At 51.5% G+C, this 19746-nt stretch overlaps 9 protein-coding genes across 9 annotated transcripts; 4 read left to right on the top strand and 5 right to left on the bottom strand.

Annotated features, from left to right (window-relative positions):
* Window positions 1–86: 86 nt before the first annotated feature.
* On the bottom strand, window positions 87–1241 carry VTP21DRAFT_7626 (uncharacterized protein; the record flags this gene model as incomplete). Its single annotated transcript, XM_069398388.1, has 4 exons — window positions 87–298; window positions 388–496; window positions 568–1115; window positions 1196–1241. The coding sequence occupies 4 exons, from the start codon at window positions 1239–1241 to the stop codon at window positions 87–89; spliced, it is 915 nt and encodes a 304-aa protein (XP_069246419.1).
* A 1286-nt stretch (window positions 1242–2527) lies between these two features.
* VTP21DRAFT_7625 (uncharacterized protein) lies at window positions 2528–4459 on the bottom strand (the record flags this gene model as incomplete). The annotated part of the gene is made up of 1 exon (XM_069398387.1): window positions 2528–4459. One exon carries the CDS (start codon window positions 4457–4459, stop codon window positions 2528–2530), a length of 1932 nt encoding a protein of 643 aa, XP_069246418.1.
* A 367-nt stretch (window positions 4460–4826) lies between these two features.
* On the top strand, window positions 4827–9940 carry VTP21DRAFT_7624 (uncharacterized protein; the record flags this gene model as incomplete). The annotated part of the gene is made up of 2 exons (XM_069398386.1): window positions 4827–8198; window positions 8306–9940. 2 exons carry the CDS (start codon window positions 4827–4829, stop codon window positions 9938–9940), a joined length of 5007 nt encoding a protein of 1668 aa, XP_069246417.1.
* Window positions 9941–10659: 719 nt separating this feature from the next.
* Window positions 10660–11088, top strand: VTP21DRAFT_7623 (uncharacterized protein; the record flags this gene model as incomplete). The annotated part of the gene is made up of 1 exon (XM_069398385.1): window positions 10660–11088. One exon carries the CDS (start codon window positions 10660–10662, stop codon window positions 11086–11088), a length of 429 nt encoding a protein of 142 aa, XP_069246416.1.
* Window positions 11089–11469: 381 nt separating this feature from the next.
* VTP21DRAFT_7622 (uncharacterized protein) lies at window positions 11470–12360 on the bottom strand (the record flags this gene model as incomplete). Its single annotated transcript, XM_069398384.1, has 1 exon — window positions 11470–12360. One exon carries the CDS (start codon window positions 12358–12360, stop codon window positions 11470–11472), a length of 891 nt encoding a protein of 296 aa, XP_069246415.1.
* Window positions 12361–13350: 990 nt separating this feature from the next.
* On the top strand, window positions 13351–14404 carry VTP21DRAFT_7621 (uncharacterized protein; the record flags this gene model as incomplete). Its single annotated transcript, XM_069398383.1, has 4 exons — window positions 13351–13380; window positions 13500–13607; window positions 13739–13825; window positions 13928–14404. The coding sequence occupies 4 exons, from the start codon at window positions 13351–13353 to the stop codon at window positions 14402–14404; spliced, it is 702 nt and encodes a 233-aa protein (XP_069246414.1).
* A 195-nt stretch (window positions 14405–14599) lies between these two features.
* Window positions 14600–15500, bottom strand: VTP21DRAFT_7620 (uncharacterized protein; the record flags this gene model as incomplete). Its single annotated transcript, XM_069398382.1, has 2 exons — window positions 14600–15119; window positions 15220–15500. 2 exons carry the CDS (start codon window positions 15498–15500, stop codon window positions 14600–14602), a joined length of 801 nt encoding a protein of 266 aa, XP_069246413.1.
* Window positions 15501–15583: 83 nt separating this feature from the next.
* Window positions 15584–16672, top strand: VTP21DRAFT_7619 (uncharacterized protein; the record flags this gene model as incomplete). The annotated part of the gene is made up of 1 exon (XM_069398380.1): window positions 15584–16672. One exon carries the CDS (start codon window positions 15584–15586, stop codon window positions 16670–16672), a length of 1089 nt encoding a protein of 362 aa, XP_069246412.1.
* A 1707-nt stretch (window positions 16673–18379) lies between these two features.
* VTP21DRAFT_7618 (uncharacterized protein) lies at window positions 18380–19657 on the bottom strand (the record flags this gene model as incomplete). Its single annotated transcript, XM_069398379.1, has 1 exon — window positions 18380–19657. The coding sequence occupies one exon, from the start codon at window positions 19655–19657 to the stop codon at window positions 18380–18382; it is 1278 nt and encodes a 425-aa protein (XP_069246411.1).
* Window positions 19658–19746: the final 89 nt, after the last annotated feature.

Raw genomic sequence — 19746 nt, 5'->3', positions numbered from 1 at the left:
GCGCACATTTTCTTAAAATAATACTGCAACAATGATATTCCATTTCAAATTACACTAAGAGGCATAAATAATACTCCCAAATATAATTATTCAAAGTCTTTCCCATAATCAATGCTCCTCAGATAGTCCTCCAGCTCCATCCACTCGATCCCTAGCTCCTTTGTTGATTCATCTACCTCGGGTTGTGGTTGCTGGGCAAACAGCCAGTTGAAAAATTCAAATACGATTGGATTCACTAGGCTCTCTGGAGGAATACTTCGGGGCGGAACAAATCGGTACACATGTTTTATTCCAGTAACTACGAAACAGAGAAAAATAGTATAAGCTCATCAGCGCAAGCATTATATAAACGCGTTAGCATGTATAAACTGTAAGGAGGAAGCATACCTTTGGTTGCAATTTCTGCGTATTCATTCAGTGTGTAACTCTTTCCAGTTAGAAGCAATGTTTTCCCTAAAAACTTTTCTTTGTTTGAGAGTATGGCTACGACGGCTTTCTGTTAAGAGAAATCAAATATTTACATACTCCATATGAAGATTCCTAAATTGTGACCATAGTATCACTTACTCCTAGGTCAACGCTGACAGCCAGCATTGGAACTTTGATATCAGCCTCGATAGGGTATGATATGGATACTGTGTCTCCCTCTTTTTTCAAAATTTGGAATAACATGTCCTTGGCGATATTCTCATAATAAAATGTCACGTCCGCAAACGTGGCTGGAAGCCCTATTTCTTTTATATATTCTTCTACTTGGTGCTTGTCGTCAAACTCCTCTACTTTGAATTTCCCCCCAGATATTTGTTCTGAGTTCATTGAGGTGCTCCAAATGAAATGCTGCACCCCACTGGCAAGAGCGGCGTCTGCCATGTTTTTGCCCTGTCGTAATTCCTCACCCGCCTTCTGGTTACTAGGGTCAAAAGTATTGGTAACTGCGAATACCGCATAGGCTCTCGCGAAACACCGTTTCATATCATCGAGGCTTGAAACGTCTCCTTTAACAACTTCGGCGCCCTGTGAAGCAAGTAGCTTTGCTTGTTCCGAATTGGGATTTCGCGTGATAGCTCGCACATTATACCCACCGGTTTTCAAGAGTGCGTTTGCAACAGATCCACCTAGTATCCAAGGGGAGACAAAAAGATTTAGCAAATGGATTGGAAATGCTATAAGTTTCGTATTTATTTTCAGGGTCTACCTTGCGCTCCAGTGGCCCCAATTACTACAACAATAGGTTTTGTCATTTGATTTAAGAATTGTCTGTCTAGTTGGTGACACTGAATAAAAAAATGGAGATTTTTATCGAGCAATTTATATCCTCAATAAAACAAATGCATCATGCTATTGCATTTAGAGGAATGGAAACGGTAAGACATGTTAATTACTATTACTAATAATACATCAGCTAAAAAATCACCCTATTACCCCACCTCCAAATATGATTCACTGCCTATTTTCCAGGGTATACCGGCTAGTACCACAAACAGTAAATGACGAGCATCTTAATTAGAATCGATTTGTCATCGTTTATAAATACATATTATAAAATTTTAGAATATTTTAGGTACAAATCTACAAATAATTACCCAAAATAGGTAATTACTTGTACCCGGGTATACCCGTTAATTACCACTAAGTTGATTAATTACTGCTAAGTTGGTTAATTTTTTTGAATAATTAATCGTCAATTTCAATAGCGTAACTCTGCTTAATAGTTTCGATGGGTTATCAGCTCAAAAAAAAAGATAATAGTGAGTAAACAGTATCATTCTAATAATTTCTTACTGCTTATCATCTTTTCATAAACATAGATACTCATTTATTCCAACTAGGACTGTTACATAGACTACGACCAGTATGCTTTTATCCTCGACAAAGACATAACTTTGTCTCAAGCTGGGAATTAATAGGTCTATTGGTTGTCACAAATTATTGCTAGCCAGTAATGATAGCAATCTACTCTCAGAACAGTAATATTGTAACAGTGATATCACTGTTTCAGTGTGTGAAAAATCACTTTAGGAGTTTGCTCCTAGAATACAAAAGACCCAATACTTTCCAATGTGCCTTATCTATGCGTATAATGAACCAGTATTTTACAAGCTCGTATTCAAAGATTACTTGTACGCCCTGTTTATTACGAAAAATGAATTCGTAGAATCAGATATTTCTACCCCTCATTGAGTCCATTTCGTCTCAATCTTTGAACAGAGACAATTGGAGATCGGATGAAATAGAGAGAGAAGCCATATTTAAAAGGAATATGAACAATTATAGATTACAAAGATCCCACGCAGCCTGTGCATGATAGAATTTTAATTTGACGAGATAGCAATATTCTATTATTGCGGTTTACGGTTACAAAATACAAAATAATTAACCGACTTTGCAGTAATTAACAAATTCAACGGTAATTAATTAGTATACCCGGGTATATTAGAATTTGCCCTTTAATGATAAAATCAAGCCATATTTTACATGTTCTGATGAAGTATAAATCAGTCGCTAAGAATTTGGCCCTTTTCTATGTCTATCGCGAGTCCTCTAGTTCACGAGCTATTACCTTGGCAGTTTCAGTGTGACCATGGTGCTCGCATGCCTTAAGGATAATGTCGTAGCTCTCCTCGTTGAGTCGAACTCCTATGCGCTTCGCATCATGCCATAGGCTCAGCACCTGGGAAATATTCCCAGCTTGACTCCATGTTGCCATCAAATCATTGACCACGTCCGCATCTGGTCGTATTCGCCACCGCATCATTTTCGTATATTGCTGCATTGCCTCTCGAGGCTGGCGGGCCGCAAGATGGGCCCGAATCATAATGCTAAAAGTAAGATGGTCGGGGGGGATTTTAGCTTGACGCATCTCGCGATAGGTTTGACGGATGTCGCTCAGTGCTCGCTGCGAGACCTCCCGTGCATAGCCCGCGAGCAAAATATTATAGCTGCGGCGGTCAAGTGCAACGCCATGGTATTTCATCCGAGAATGAAGCATCCGCAGCATTTCTGGATCGAAATCTTTCTGCAGGGTCGAGATCGTGAGCAAAGTGTTGAAGCTCACAATGTTAGGCTTCACGCCCTTCTCTTGCATTTGCTTAAAGAGGCTCATTGCTCCGCGCAGGTCAGCGGTGTCCGCATAAGTCTGCAACAATTGCGTGTATGTGACCACATCCGGCTCGAGATGCTCCGCCTGCATTGCCTGGAAAAGATTGAACGCTTCCTCGCGCCGTCCACTCTTAATATTGGCGTCAATAAGGAGGTTATAGGTACGGACGTTCGGAGCAATGCCGTGGCTACGCATCGCTTGGAAAATTTCAAATGCTTGGGAGAAGTCGTGGTGACGCTTGATGCATATGCTAAGAAGAGAATTATAGTCGGATACCTTCAGCCGGTCCCCGCCCAGCTCCGCGATCACCTCTTGAGGGGACATACCAATTGCAATGTAGGTATCCGCATTCGGGGTCACACCAGCCTTTTGCATCGCCGACAACAGCTGTTCAACGTCGCTGTGCAGACCGCGTAGGGAATGCGCACGAATTAAGGTGGCATAGGTAATGTCATTTGGGTCCACACCTTGTTGTTGCATATCGTTGAGCACAGTCATCGCACGGGCAAGCTGATTCTGCTGGCAACAAATATGAATGATAGCATTGAATACGACGGCGTTGGGCTGAACCCCTTCACGACGCATGCGCTCAAAAAATTCGGTGGCTCGCTTGAAATCTTTCAGAGTAGCACAGGCATCAATCAGTGTGCAGTAGGAGAAAACATCGCCAGGCATGGGCAGCTTGTTGAAAAATTGTATTGCCTCCTCGGGATCTCCCAGCTTGGTTATCGCGTTCATTAGAGTGTTGTAGGACACGATGTTTGGTTCCACAGCATGCTCCTTCATCGCATCGAATACGTTGCGTGCTGCCGCAAGATCTCCGTAAAGGTGGTATGCGTGCATCATAATATTAAAAGGGCGGGGATCACTTTGTACAATTGTACCAGCTTTAAGGAGCTCCTTATATTTCTCGAAAACAACACGCATCCGTCGTAGGGACTGGCTTGTCCTCTTGGTTTTCAAGGACTGAAGGGCCGCACAACAAAAATCGTAGTCGAATTCTGAAGTAAAGTTCCCTTCACGCTGCATACGTCCATATGCATCCCAAAACTCTTCGGGAGAGTTGTATTTTCTCCTCCTCTCCTCTTTTGACCTAACGCTATCCTCGATATTCAAGTCTTCGGGATTCGCTAGTGGGCTCTTCTCTACCTCTGATGGATTGCGTGGTGGTATATGTGTATTAATCGAATGTATATGTTGAATTACATGATTAGATGAAAGGCGGTATACTCGTCGATGCCGGTGGAAAATGGAGCAGATACTTCGAGTATTGGCCGGGGCCGCATTATTGAGGATGAATCTTCGAGTCAATAAGCTCAACGTGATCCGAGAGCAGAGATGATGTCGAGCGGCACTCATGTGTTCGGGTCTACCAAAAAGACTTTTGCCACTTTCGGCCACCCTCCTTGTTTACAATTTGGACTGCTATTAAAACGTAGTCACCGATGATCGCACATGGTCGTGAAATGATGCAATTGCAGTCACAGATGAGGTGCCAGCGGGGTAATAAAAACTTGAAGTGGCATCTTTGAGGAAACTCTGTATGCTCACACGCATAAGTCAGTTTGGTCCTCGAGAATAAACAAAATATCCCCCCCCCTCCCCAACCCATAACTCCTCCCCCCTCTATACTTAAACTAGTAGGTAATGTGAGCAATGAGATTGCTTGGAATCCTCTAGAGCAATTGCTCATCCTCTTTTTGTTTCTGGCTATGCAGATAAAGGAATGCCCGCCACAAGTGAAAGAAGCTCCAGGTTAATAAGCGGCGAAGCGGCCGTCTACCACGCAACCCTTTCACTAAACGACGATTTTGCCCTGCTTGCAGCTCATACCTCGCAGCCCGTATCGCAGGAGAATAATGTGCTTGGACGACCCGTGAATGTCTTGAGTCAAGGGCCGACCGCGGATGTGTTCGAGCAAATATATCCGCTCCTCGCAGAAGGCAGACTCGTCAGCGTGCATGCCGACTCCAACTCCCTTATTCCCCTAATCCCCCACCTATATCGAGTTACGTCAGACAAGTCCGCGGTAGTGGTGCACGTGTCTGCAAATCACCTCTCCGGGCCCTCATATGGCGACTTCACTCAAGTAATGGCGGTGAGGCAAAGTGGCCTTGCTTTGCTCAGCTCAGCCTCTGTTCAAGAAGCATACGATCTATCCGTGATTGCTCGGGTGGTATCGATCGTAGCTGACGCTCCCTTCCTGCACTTTTATGATAGCCGGCGAGTATCACATGAATATGTGGACGCTGAAATTATCGCCAAAGATGCGCTTCTGAAACTGCTGACTGAAGAAGAGGTGGAAAACTACCGTGCCCGCCTCGCAGAACGGCGTGAAAGTAAGCCGGCCACCTCGTCCTATCTACGCTATAAAGAGGGGAAGCCCACCGAGAGCGCCTCAAACATTCATGATGCATTTGATCAAGTCGCCAAAAAATTCGCCCAAGTCACCGGAAGAAGCTACTCCCCCTTTGAATACACAGGCGCCCCAGATGCAGAGCGTGTGGTGGTGGCCATCGGTGCCGGGTCAAGAGTGGTAGAGCATGTGGTTCGTCAAGCCAAGGAGGAGAAGCTGGGTGTACTTAGGGTGCGATTATATCGACCCTGGTCCGAACACCACTTTTTGGAAAGATTGCCCAAAACAGTGAAAAAAGTTGCGGTATTAGAGCCCACAGAAGACAGCACTTCCACGTGGAACCCCTTATTCCTTGATGTTGTGGCCGCTTTTCAGAATGCAAGCCTCTGGAGTGCAGAGATTCCACTGGTCGTGAGTGGACGATATGGGGTTGACTCTCAGGATTTCTCGCCCGCTATGGTGCGCGCCGTATTCGATGAGCTTAGCTCTAATGAACCCCACCGGCGTTTTGCAGTTGGGAGTAGCGAATTAGAGGGTGATGGCTACCAGACGCTAGAGGTTCCCTCGACCCCTGTTAACGTTTTACCCGAGACTGCAAAGCAGGCCATCATCTATGGTGCATCGGAATCACTGCTTGCCACTATTCGCGATGCCATTTTGATCGGAGAGGAGGGAGCGGCTGTCCAAACATATTCAGTTAATGAGCAAGCGCATCTCCGTTGCCATCCAGTAGATACCCCACATTTGCCGTCTCTAATTACATCGAATGCCAATGCCATTATCCTGGTGGATCCCTCCTTTGCGAGCTCAGTTTCTTTCTCTGCCCTCAGTGAGGGCGGCGTCGTGCTGCTCTTCTCACTCCAGGCTAACGTGGACGAGCTAAATCGAAAACTGCCCGCTCTTGTTCGTCGCAACATTGCGCAACGCAAGGCGCTCCTATTTGTGAGCAGTTACACCGCCAAGGATGAGACCTCGGTTGCATCCGTCCTAGCCTATATTCACTTCGCGAATGATGACGTGGGCAAAAGACGCGTATTGGACTACCTGGGTGGTGACGACAAGGCGGAAAATCTCACCCTAGTGGATGTGCCAGAATCCTGGGCATCACTTGAGTCCAGTGACGAGGCCGCAGCTGCCACTGGTCCCACCGCATCTCTGGACACCAAGCCGCCCACACTTCCGCTGGAGACCCCCTATGTTAAGATGCTTGCGCAAGTATTCGGAGAGCGCCTCGATATCACCAACGGAGTCCTCACGGACAATGTTTGGGGTCCACACGCAGACGACGCACTCAAAAATAACCCTGAGTACGGCTTCGGTCGCCTCCTTGCACAGCACCAGAAGCGTGAGCAGTATGCTCGCAAGGTTGCGAATGTCCTAAAAACGGACACCACTCTTGCCGAGCCGCTGCACAAAGCGCTCTCAGAATGGCTAATTTTGCGAAAAGATCCCCGCTCTCGCAAGCTATCGGCCCTGGTGAGCGACGTTGAGAAGCTGCTGGATGAGCATCTCCCTCACTCCGAGCTCAGCAGAGAACGCTCCTGGTTGAAGCCGAGCACGAGCTGGCTGATCGGATCCGATTCTTGGGCACACGACCTGGGACAATCCGGGGTGCATCATGTTATCGCCTCCGGAGAGAACATCAACCTCCTCCTCATCGACACCACCCCCTATTCGCAACCGGTGCCGGTGGAGAAGCGCAAAAAGGACGTGGGGTTGTATGCGATGAACTATGGATCGGTGTATGTTGCCTCGGTTGCCATCTACTCCTCCTATACTGGGGTGCTGAATGCGATGATGGAAGCAGATGCGTACCCTGGGCCGTCCGTGATATTGGCGTATCTGCCCCAGCTAGACTCGCAGGATGAACCGCACCCATCTCCTCTTGCGGCTCTTCAGGAGACGAAGCGTGCGGTTGACTCTGGCGCCTGGCCCCTCTACCGATGGAATCCGGCACTGGAAGCCGAAGGAAAGGATCCATTTTCCCTCGAGTCGCCGCGCATCAAGCGTGACCTCGAAGCCTTCCTTGATCGTGAGAACCACCTCTCCCTCCTCGTCAAGGAGTCCCCTGAATTCTCCAAGGCCCTGGTGTCCTCGCTCGAGTCGGACGTGGCCCGCCGCCACGAGGAGCTCAAACGCAAGGCGCGCGAGGATTATGCCCGACTGATTGGCGGACTCTCCGCAAATGGGGCGTCCGTGGTGTTCCTGTTTGGGTCGGATAATGGGAATGCAGAGGGGGTTGCCAAAAAGCTGGCGATGCGCGGCAAAGCTCGTGGGCTTCGCACCCGCCTCATGGCCATGGACGACTATTCGGACGTCGCGGACCTCGCCTCCGAGCCAAACGTGGTCATCGTCACCTCGACGGCAGGACAAGGAGAGTTCCCGCAAAATTCGCGCGAATTTTGGAAGGTACTCAACGACAAAACCGCCGGGGACCTCAACCTCGCCGACACGAAATATGCCGTGTTCGGGCTGGGCGATAGCCACTACTGGCCTCTTCCGGAGGATAGGATCTACTACAATCGCCCCGCTCGACTGGTGGATGCCAAGCTGGAGGGGCTGGGTGCTACCCCGCTGTGCGACATTGGCCTGGGCGACGACCAAGATCCCGATGGCTTCGAGACCGGGTTAGCCGCTTGGGAGCCCCAGCTGTGGAAGGCATTGGGCGTGGATACCGCCGCCGCGGACGAAGACGTTCCCAAATACACAGACGATGATCATAAGCGCAACAGCAACTTTTTGGTACGCGTTTGCTTCATGTTTTTCTCTCACATTTTTCACCTTCTCATCAGGACACACCTTTTACTAACGCCCGGACTCATTCCTTTATTATTTCTACTACTCATTAGCGGGGGACCATAGCACAAGAGATGGCCGATCCCAACACCACGTACGTGACCGAGGGCGCGATGAAGCTCCTCAAGTTCCACGGCACCTACATGCAGGATGACCGTGACCTGCGCGAGGAGCGCAAACGTCAGGGCCTGGAGAAGGCCTATTCTTTCATGGTGCGCGTGCGTGTGCCGGGAGGGGTGTCGACCCCCGAGCAATGGCTGGCCATGGACGAGATCTCGACGCGGTACGCCAACAACACCCTCAAGCTTACCACGCGACAGGCCTTCCAGTTCCATGGGGTGCTGAAGAGCAACCTCAAGCAAACCATCCGCGAGATCAACCGCAACCTGCTCGACACGCTGGCTGCGTGCGGCGATGTCAACCGCAACGTCATGTGCAGCGTCAACCCGCGCGTGTCCCACCTGCACCATGAGGTCTACGACTTCAGCCGCAGGCTGACGCAGCACCTGACGCCCAACACAACCGCCTACCACGAGATTTGGGTCGAGGACAAGCCGGTGGCCGGCAATGCCGTGCAGGACTACGAGCCCCTCTACGGCCCGACCTATCTCCCGCGAAAGTTCAAGATCGTCATCACGGTTCCACCCGATAACGACGTGGATGCGTACGCCCACGACATCGGCTTCATTGCCATCGCTGAGGCCGGCAAGCTCGTCGGCTACAACGTGCTTGCGGGGGGCGGCATGGGCATGACCCACGGGAACAAGAAGACGTACCCGCAGGTCGGGCGGATGCTGGGCTTCTGCCGCAAGGAGCACGCGATCGATGTCGCCGAGAAGATCATGCTCGTGCAGCGTGACTACGGCGACCGGACCAATCGCAAGCACGCGCGCCTGAAGTACACGATCGACGACCGCGGGGTCGAGTGGTTCCGCGCCGAGGTGGAGAAGTACCTGGGGTACTCCTTCGAGGCGGCCCGGCCCTTCACGCTGGACACCAACACCGATCGCTACGGCTGGACCCAGGGGGCGGATGGCAAGTGGCATTTCGGTATGTACATCGAGAATGGGCGCGTGCACGATTCCGTTGACCACCGCATCAAGACGGGGCTGCGGGAGATCGCCAAGGTGCACAAGGGCGATTTCCGGCTCACCCCAAACCAACACCTAGTGATCGGCAACATTGCGTCCGAGGATGTCGACACGATCAAGGCCTTGCTGGCCGAGTACCGCCTCGACAACCTGGACTACACGGGGCTGCGACTGAACTCGATGGCGTGCGTCGCCCTCCCGACGTGCGGACTTGCGATGGCCGAGTCCGAGCGGTACCTGCCGGTGCTGGTGTCTAAGGTCGAGGATCTCGTGATGGAGGCCGGCCTTCGCGACGATGCCATCACCATCCGCATGACGGGCTGTCCCAATGGGTGCGCTCGGCCCTACGTCGCCGAGATTGCATTTGTGGGGAAGGCGCCGGGGGCGTACAACATGTACCTGGGCGGCGGCCACTATGGGCAGCGATTGAACAAGCTCTACCGCGAGAGCATCCGCGAGGAGGAGATCATCCGCGAGCTAGGGCCGATGCTCAAGCGGTACGCAACGGAGCGCGAGGAGGGGGAGAAGTTCGGCGACTGGGTGATCCGAGCGGGCTACGTGAAGGCGTCGACCGACGGAACTAACTTCCATTCTTAAGGTTTTTGTTTTTGTTGTACCATGTGTTGTTCTGTGTTGTCCTTTTTTTTTTCCCATTTTCTCTTTTATCGTTTTTTAGTGATACACTTGTTATACTACCTAGAACTTCCGCTAGTACTGAGGATGGGCTGCATTGCCGGCCTCACAAAGATTAAAGTTTCTCTTCTCTGCGAAAACAGAAAAATCCTGGAGCCGTGTCTCCATAGGGCTTTGGCTGGGCCAGCTCGCAAATCAACGCCGGCCGTCGTGACTGCACAACACGAAAATGTCGCGTGGTGCAGTCACAACCTCGTTTTCTTTACGAAAAAAGGCGTGCAAATAAGGAAATTGCAATTTGCTATTAGTCGCGAAATTTTTTTTTCACCCTCTTCGCTTGCTGCCACAAAGACGTCATCAAAGTCCTGTGAGATAAAAGAGCGGGGGGGAAGATGGACCGGGATGCCACTTCTTGCTTTCCTCCTCACTTCCATCACGGCCACCGGCATTGTTCCCTTTGACCCTGCCTGTGACTCGACTGCTTCTTTTTATCCACTGTAGCAACCATCCTTGTTTTACATTGTCCCCAACCTCATTACCCCCCATGAATCACATCCCGTCAGCGTTCTGAAATCCAAAACGTTATTTTTTTATTCCGCTTTGCTCAAGAGCAACCCTAATTGAATCTTCTTCCTCCCTTTCCTTCTCCTCTTCCATTGAAATATACTCTATTCGGGCACATCATGTTGGCAAGTTCTTTCCTTAACTCGGACTCGCTCTTGGCGCTCCTTCCCGCTCAATGCCCAGCACCCACGCTCCTCAGTCTCCCCGCGCGTCCCGCATCCTCCCCCGTAAAATCAACATCGGTGCATCTGCACACCGGTAAATCAACAAGGCGCAAGGAGCAGCGAGCTGCTCCTTACACGCGCCGTTGCGCCCATCGCTTGCCACCATCTCCATGCGACACTGCCCTCGATGGCAACAAAGAGAACTGGGATGCATGTAGAGGTCACTACGTTAATGTCCTCCACCATCCCAAGAAGAAGCGGAACAGCGCGGTCCAAGCAAGGGTTCCGCTAGCCGATATCACCCAAATATACATCGAGAGGATGAACGCTCAAAAACGGGCGAAGCACGACCCACCCTTGATGCCGTTAGGTTGGATGCGGTAAATGGAAGCGCCATGGCTACTTCCATCCATCTACATCTATATATATAATTATCTAAACGCATCACCCTCAAAAGCGAATTTTTTATTTTTTTTTCAGCATTCTTTAGTGTGTTTTCTTTCCAAAATGGCTTGTATTGTAATTATTAGTGTAGTTTTTTAATGGCGGTAGGGGTGGATATGTTATTGTAAATACATAACTGCGTGGGGGCCCATTCCATTTGCCCCCTTAGCAGCCTGTTTATTGATTGACTATTGGAACATTGGAAACGTACAGAAGTAGGGGTATAGCAAATGAGCGGATAAAAGCAAAACACGATACAAAGAGCTTATTTATAAATACAAGAAACGATGGAACTCTGCTCCTCTCTGGAGGGGATCACCCTCAGAGTATAATACAGCATTTGCGAATGCGATAGGCACACGCTCCGCACCAGCCCTCGTCCAAGCAGCAGGACAGCCCCGGCGTCTCACAGCAGCACAGGGGCCATTGGTTCACCAACTCCAGACTCCCAGAGGTGGTGTAGCTAGCCAAGGTTTCTGCATAGGAGGAGAGACTCGGCCTCACCTCGGCCTCGTCGACGGATGCCTCCCCGTCCTCATCCCTCAAGCCGGCAAGGGCCCTTTCGGAGTGGATATGGATCAAAGCCACCACGGCACTATACAGCAACAGCTCCAAGAGGACCGTTTCCGCAATGGCAGCCTCGACCACAAACTCCCCCCGCTTCCACTCCGCGATTTTCCTTGTGTTCCCCTCGTCCATGCACACCATCTCTGTTGGAGGGCCACGCCCTTGTGTTCGGCCATGGTCTATAGGAGATGCTGCCCGCATACCATGGGAAACGCGTAACGGCGGTTCACCCACGATTGAGTTTTCTTTCCACGAGTAGACCTTCCCCTCCAGCTCGAAGCGGATTCCCCCGGCCTCCCCTTGTAGAAAGACCCGCTTCCTCCCGGATTTGCTTCTCACCCACCACCCGTGGGCCGCCGCACCATTGCCATCTTCAGCCACAGGCTCCATGTCCTCGGCCATCTCCCACACCACGGCCCCATCCGTGCATCGCAAACACGTTTGCTCCAATCTCCACCGATCTCGCCCTCCGTCCCTTACCGTTAGGACAGAAGGGGAAGAGGGGACTAGTTCGTAATGCAGAGTATAAGAGAAGGGCGGGATCATCCTGTCGGCGTGGATGCTGCTCTCCGAGGAGGGAGGCAGGGGTGGCGAGAGGGTGGCGAGGCGTGTCGCGTTAGAGACAAATTGAGACGCAGAGGTCATCCAGTGTTAATAGCCGCCTTCCCTAAAAACCATAAGCGGCAAGCGTGCAGTGGAGGACGAGACAAACCAAGATGTGCGATGCGTATTGAGGATATTTAGACTAGCTGCCTCTCGAGCAAAATCAAACCGCAATGCTTCGAGAGCCGGGAAAAAAGGCGAAAAAAAAAACATGATAGTGGTCGGGTGAAAATATCAGAATTCTGGAGTAACGCTTAGCCCAAAACAGAATGTTATGGATGGGATTTTGAAGGTTTGGATTTCAATCGCGCTCACTGAAAATTGAATCTCGATTTCAACTTGCCCGATGGCTGGGGAATCTGACCTCCCATCCGAGGGGATGTCGATCAGAACCGATTCTTGCCAAGCCTTCAGTAAGCCACCCACAGAGCGTTTCCCCCCATTCTATTAAGCTTCATTCAGCAGGCTTTTCAGATTGCTCTTATAGCGTATAATCTAGACTCGTGTCTCTCCTTCCCGAACCACGCCACGAACACTACTAATACTACAGCTACGGCAGGATATGCTGGGTCAGCTGGTGGAGTGCCAGAATATAATCCATCCTTGGTAGAGAGCGATGACAAAGCTACCCCCTGGACATGGCTATAAGCAACCTCAAAGCGATCCTATCGTTGAGAGCTCCGTAACGACCCTCACCTCCTTCCTCTCTTGCCCCCCAATATCCCTCCATGAGGGCATCTGACTAGTGGCCCCGCGCTAACTACAAATAGGCGGCCATGCTCGTTTTCCAACAGGATGTTAGAGTTTCGCCACCCAGCCCTTGTTGCTAAACCATCGCTGGCATCTGTACGTCATAAGTGCAAGCCCGTCAGAGCATCCTCCTGCATGATTGAGCTTATTCATCGTTTGCCTCTCTCTTCTTCGCTCTCTCTCTTTCTGTAGAAGATCCAGCATAAACCGGATTCAGCTTAACCTAAGATCTTTTAATAACCATCTCTGCCGTAGATTTTATAATTAGCATCCTCTCTCGAAATGAACACTCCTTATCCATTTGGACCGCACGTGACCGGCGGGCTCTCCTGCCGCTAGAGCTTGTTGTATTTCCTTTCCGCCCGGCTGCCTAAACCCCTTGCATCTTTTTCGGCACGAGTTAATTCCCCACCTCTCCCTCGCTAACTCAGCTGATGTCAGAGGTTGCTCCTTCCGGACCATGGAGTGGGGTGATGGCGAGCTCCCTTGTATTATTAATCCTAGTAGCACAGAGAGGTGGCCCTCTTCAGTTCTGGCTGGTAGGACAACCCCGAGAAATAATATCTCCTTATCAAGCCATTCTTTCATAACGGTGCATTATTTTTTCTACAGTGACCATGGAACATTTCTTTCCGCGAAGCTTAACCTTCTAGCGCAACCACGCGCGTAGTACGAATATGCCGTTCCCCCCTCACACTATGACAAATCCAACCACAAAGCGCTTCTGGATGAACACGATGACGTAGCTGCCGCGCGCGTAGGACCATAACGAAAATCGGCCTAGAGAAGGGCATGAGATGGACGCACCCTATTCAGCGGCCTCATCAACATCTCGGGCCATGCTTGGCAAAAGCTCTAGCGCCTTGCCAAGCACCGGTGCTTTCTCCCACACGCAAACACACTCGCCGCTGCCGCGCTTCCCCCCTTGCGTTTCCACCAGACTCTTCACCCCAGCTCGGGGCTTCCCGAGCACGCACTCGGCCCACCTTCTCTCCCCATCAACCTCAAGGCCAATTTCAAAACGGCCAATGCTGTCAAGGCTCTCAAGCCACCCTCTCCCGCTCTCTTATTCCGTCAAACCTTTTCAGCTCCCCTCCCATGCCCCAGATCCTCTTCCAATCAAACCCAGTGCTCTCTGCACATCCCATTCTGGCCCTCCCCCACGCAAGCTGGACGAGCTTATCCTGTGGCCTCTCGGAACAATGTTCAGAGCCTCAAGTTAGCCTTCTTTACACTCCGAACCGGGGCATTTCCGCCAAAGAGAAACGGCCCCGCATTGCAGAGCTTTTTTTTTTTTGTATCCAAAGTGACGCAGCCTCTCAACCGGGTTGCTTGAGCTTTCCTCCCTTAATTAAGTTAAACAAAAGGGTACGGTTTTCTTTTCTCCTCTCCTATACAGTGAGAAGATTTGGGGAAAACACGCGCTGGAGAGAAAACAAGCTAGATTTTAGTGCTTGGACGAGGTCCTTGCCCAATGACAAAGCATGGCTCGCCTTCTCGGCGCAACACAAAAGGGTTGTGGCATGAGGGATTAGATGGCATGGATTGTGGCTCTGTGGCGGGTGCGCCTATTTAGGCATAGACGTTCCGCATGCGCAATAAAAAAGCTTGCCAGAGCGGAGGAATCTGGGCCCCGAAGAGCACAAGATAGAGCAGAGGGAAGCTGGAAGAGGAGCAAGCAGTGAAGGGGGAAGAAGCGAACGGGGGCGCAAGGAGAAAAGAATCCGGTGGAGGGGGGGACGGGCGGGCGACGCGGCCAGCGATCGCGGGCGGCCGCACTGCGGGGGGAGCCACATGCCGGGATTGCGTTGACGGCTGTCTCGCTGGCGACGGCCAGGAGTGTGGGTCGAGGGGGCGGAAATCCGGTCTGAATGGAGCACAAAGAAGGTAGAGGAGCGGGATTCTTCCGCTCTCCCAACGGATCGGCACCCAATTTCCCCATTGGCGCCGGATAGAGTTCTCTGCGGTGTTTTCTGTTTTCTCCGGGCGCAAATTCGTTGGGCCAAAAATTAAGGTTAAATCGGACTGAGCTCGGAGGGAGTCGACTGAAACTGGTGCAAGAGAGGACTTATGCTCCTTGAATGAACAAAACCGGTCGACCAATGCCCGGCGCCGGAGGGCCGCGCAGGGTTAACATTGATCTTTCCTTACAAATATAAAGAATCCCGCGCGCTCCGACGCTTCCCTTTTGTTTCCTCTGTCTCCACCACGTAGCGTGTGCGGATTCTCCTCGCCATCACAATTCTTCCCCAAGATCGCGCTCCTAAAGAAGACCCCACAACCTCCGGACTAAGCACCAGCGGCCCCGCCATTCGAACAGCACTCTTCAATGGAGTCGTTCCTTCTCCAGCTCCAATCCCATCCCGAAGGTCTTCGCCAGCATCAGCATGAACCTCTGCATCCCCATCCCCATCCCCAGCGGCCAACCTCATGCGAGGAACGCGACATCAACGCGTTAGATCCTAGTGTGCCGCCTTTCTCCGCCTCCCCCTCTAATTCCTCCCCCAATTTCACCATGCTCTTGACTCCCCCCTCGTCCTCGGTCTCTGCCAATGCAAGCGCCGCACTCTCCTATTTGAGCCCGTTCCTGCTCAATTCCTCCCCCTCCTCGCTGCGACGACCCAACGAGCCCATTGTGTATCCGAGCCCTGCGCTGACCGACTCCTCCGCGCTTGCCACTCCCGCCAATGCTTTGGAGCTGCCGCCCGCGGACATCGCCGTCGGCCAGCCCGGTGGTGACGGCGCCCTGCTTGCCCGCGGGTGGGAGGGTGATCTCGAGCCGAGCTGCGACCCCTATCTCTTCCCCCGATCGAGTTTTGAGGACTCGATGATGGGCATGGAGATGCTTGCACTGCTGCCCCAGCTGAACGACAGCAGCATGCCCGCCGACTTTCGTCCGATGGAGGGCTACGTGTCGTCCCCCCCTGTGGTCTCGTCCAACATCTCCGAGATGGGCCCCGCTCAGCACAGCCCCTCCCTTGTAAGCCCCGGCCCCGAGGACGTCAAGCTGCCGCTCGATCCTGCCCTGGTGATCAATTTTGTCGCGGCCCAGGACCTTCAGCCCACCTCCAAGCCCCATTCCCCCTCTCCAAAAACAGGCCCCGACCCCGCCGACTCTAGTCCCTCCACCGCCCGCTCCACCCTCACTCCCTACCCTCCCCCCCCGCGGATTAACGCCTCGTCCTCCGCCGGGTCGCCAAAGCCCGCCTACATCCTCCCGTCCACGGCGCAGCCCATGCACGGGGTCCTGCAGTTCTCTCTCCCTCGCACCTCCCCAGGCTCTCCGTCCAAGCGCGCCAAGGGCGGCCCCTACCGCTGTAGCGTCTCTGGCTGCGACAAAACTTTCACCCGCCCCTACAACCTTCGCTCGCACCTCCGCACCCACACCATGGAGAGGCCCTTCCAGTGCTCGCATCCCGGCTGTGACAAGGCCTTCTCACGCCAGCACGACCGCAATCGGCACTATAAGCTGCATAGCGGCGTGCGCCCCTACTCTTGCAAGAACTGTGGAAAGGCCTTTGCTCGGCAGGACGCGCTCAACCGGCATCTGCGGATCGAAACGGGCGGCTGTTCCCGCGCGCTGAAGTCCTCGAAGGAGAGCTAGAATGACAAAAGGGCGTGCCTTTTTTTTTGCCTCGGGTTGTTTTATTCTATTTATCGTCTGGTTATACATTTGATATGCTCTGGGTTTGCCTGCGTTTCATTCCGTGCTTGTTTTGTTATGTTATATCCCCCCCCCTTTTAATCATTCCCCTCCTTGTCGATCCCTTTCGACTGTGTAATATTTGTTTTGTGTCTTCCTTGAAAGGGGAGGAGGAGAGGGGAGGGGAGGGGATAGGGGAAGAGGAAGTACTTGCGCTTTGCTTTTGTTAGTTACTCTATCTCTTCTAATATGTTTGAATGATGTATGTCTTCTTTTCCTCCTTGATATTTGTAGTTTTCTCCACTTCCTTGGTACCTATTTTCCTACCCTCCCCTCGATTTTTACATTCTTGGTTTCTGTATATATTCTATGGATACAATGCAAAAATCCCCCTTAATAATAATATAGGAAAGCTGGTTTTTCTGCCCGTAAATATATGGAATTCCTTGCAACCGCTCAACAAAGGTCTTTGGGGTCGATGTTGATCGCCCATAGCCTCCAATGGCCAAGCGAAGGAGGACTGAAACCTTTAATAAACCAGAGGTTTGAAAAGCCTCTCCCTTCCCAAGCATTTTTCCATGTCTTGGTCAGTGAGCAGCCGGAGGACCGTGCAAGCCCGTCAGAAAATGTAACGTTGGCCACAATGTAGCCTGCTTGCCTACCCCCCTCACTGCTAGTCGACAGTCATTGCTACCAAAGTTTCAACCTGTGTGTTTATTTGTGGTTGACACCAGCTGAAGCCCAAGATATAAACTCTAACCCCGTTCTTGACCGTATCCAACTCTTCTTAAGCATGACCCATTTAAGGAGGAAAAGAGTGCCTTTGGGCCGAATTTCAAATTTGGAAGCCTTGCTTATAAACAACAACTGAAAAAAAAAAGTTAAAGCCTGCACGTTTTGTGTTTGGAATAGCCGATCAAAGGCTGTATTCCAAGGTTTGTCAAAGGATCTGCTCTGGTGGCCATCAATGTGATCCGCTCCTTCCTAGGAACGTGCTTCTGCCCGATACACCTCGATTCTTGACTTTATTTTATTTTATGAGAGCGGGCCGTCGTGTTGGAAACCTGCATCACCAGAGGGCAGCCGTTCATGGCCATTAAGGAACAACGATAGGGGCAAGGCGGGAGCGCGCAAATAGTCGATACGGAGAAAGTCATATTCCACACTAGGTGGCATGGCTCAATTGGCAGTAATACAAAAAGGAGGAAGCGATACGTGATACTGGGTTAAATCTCGGTCCCAACCATCTGGCTTTTCTGCTTGCTCACCCTTTCTCATCCAAAGCCCACAGAATATCGCGTTTGTGAAGCTGATATTGTTTACTTTTAGCATCATCTCACAATGGTTTCGTCGGGGTGGGATTGGGCATCGGTCTTTACCAGGGCCGGTTCACGCGGTCTTAGCGCACACGGAGAGGCGCAAAATAGATATATATATATTTTTTATTTTATTGTTTGCTTGGTGAAAGGGGACAGAAAGCAACTACATTAAAGAGGATGAGAGAAGGATTCAGAAAACTAAACGCGCCAAATGCTTCCAACAAAAACTTCAACTTATTAGAAATTTTTAATTTTTATTTCTATTATAACATAGTTTTTTTTTATTTACTCCCAAAAAAATGCCAATCAAATGACTTCCGACTTCAGAAGAATGGAAAAAGAAAACGGTTTACTTGTGCTCGACAGCAACGACCTTGCCCAACATGACAGCGGTGTTTCCGTCCAAGAAGGCGATACGGGAGAGACCCTCGCAGTTCTGGAAGGTGTCGACGACGAGGGGCTGGATGGGCTCGAACACGACCTCGGCGGCCTCGTTGGCCTTGAGGGAGTGGGGGTTCTCGAGCTTCTTGCGGCCAGTCTCCTTGCCGATCTTCCACTTGATGGAGATCATCTTGCATGCGGAGCGACCGCAGCGGACGAAACCGATGGGGGAGTATCCAGGCTTGACCTCTCCGGGAATGTCGAGGGTCTGGATCTGGGCGGTGAAGTTCTTGACGGGCTTGAGGGTGGTGTCCGACTTGAGGACCATGACGTCACCAGTGCGGGGCATGTTGTTCTTGTCCAAGTTCTTCACGTTCATACCGACGTTGTCACCGGTGTGGGCCTTCTCGAAACGCTTGTGGTGCATTTCGATGGTGAAGACCTTACCAACGCAAGGGTTGGCGGCGGTGTGGGTGGGGAGGAAGACAACCTCAGAGTTGGGCACGAGGACACCCTGCTCGACACGTCCGGCAATAACGTCACCGACACCCTTGATCTTGTAGATACCGGAGACGGGGAGACGGAGGGGAGCGTCGTCCTTGCGGGCGGGGAGGGAGGCCATGTCGTTCAAGGCGTTGAGGAGGGTCTCAACCTTGACCTTGGAGCCGTCGGCCTTGACGACCTCCTGACCCTTCCACCAGGGCATCTTTTCGGACTTCTTGAGCAAGTTGTCACCAACCCAACCGGAGATGGGGATGATGGGGACGGACTGCTCGACGAACTCCTTCTTCCATCCGACCTTGACAAGCATGTTCCTCATTTCGTCGCGGATTTCGTTATAGCGCTCCTCCTTGTAGCCGGCGGTGTCGGAGTCCATCTTGTTGACACCAACAATGAGCTGCTTGACACCGAGCAAGTTGAGGAGACGAGCGTGCTGGCGGGTCTGGCCCTGGATTTCTCCGGCCTTGTGGTCTCCCTTCTGGATGGCGGTGGTGAAGTTACCGTCGGCGGGCACCATGAGGAGGGCGACATCAGCCTGGGCGGCTCCGGAAATCATGTTCTTGATGAAATCCCTGTGGCCGGGGGCGTCGATGATGGTGTAGTGCCAGTTGTCTGTGAAGAACTCCTTGGTGGTGCAGGCAATGGTCACACCACGCTCACGCTCATCTTTCTGACGGTCCATGTAGAAGGCGAAGGCGAAAGAGCTCTTGCCAAGACGGTCAGCCTCCTGCTTCAGCTTTTCCATTTCACGCTCAGGAATACCGCCGAGCTCGAAGAGCAGACGACCGGTGGTGGTCGACTTTCCGGAATCGACGTGACCGCAGATAACGATGG

This window comes from Calcarisporiella thermophila, assembly GCF_041956535.1.
Source record: "Calcarisporiella thermophila strain CBS 279.70 unplaced genomic scaffold VTP21scaffold_31, whole genome shotgun sequence".
NCBI lineage: Eukaryota > Fungi > Calcarisporiellomycota > Calcarisporiellomycetes > Calcarisporiellales > Calcarisporiellaceae > Calcarisporiella > Calcarisporiella thermophila.
The sequence above is the reverse complement of the archived record's forward strand: the minus strand, read 5'-3'. Positions and strand labels throughout refer to the sequence as shown.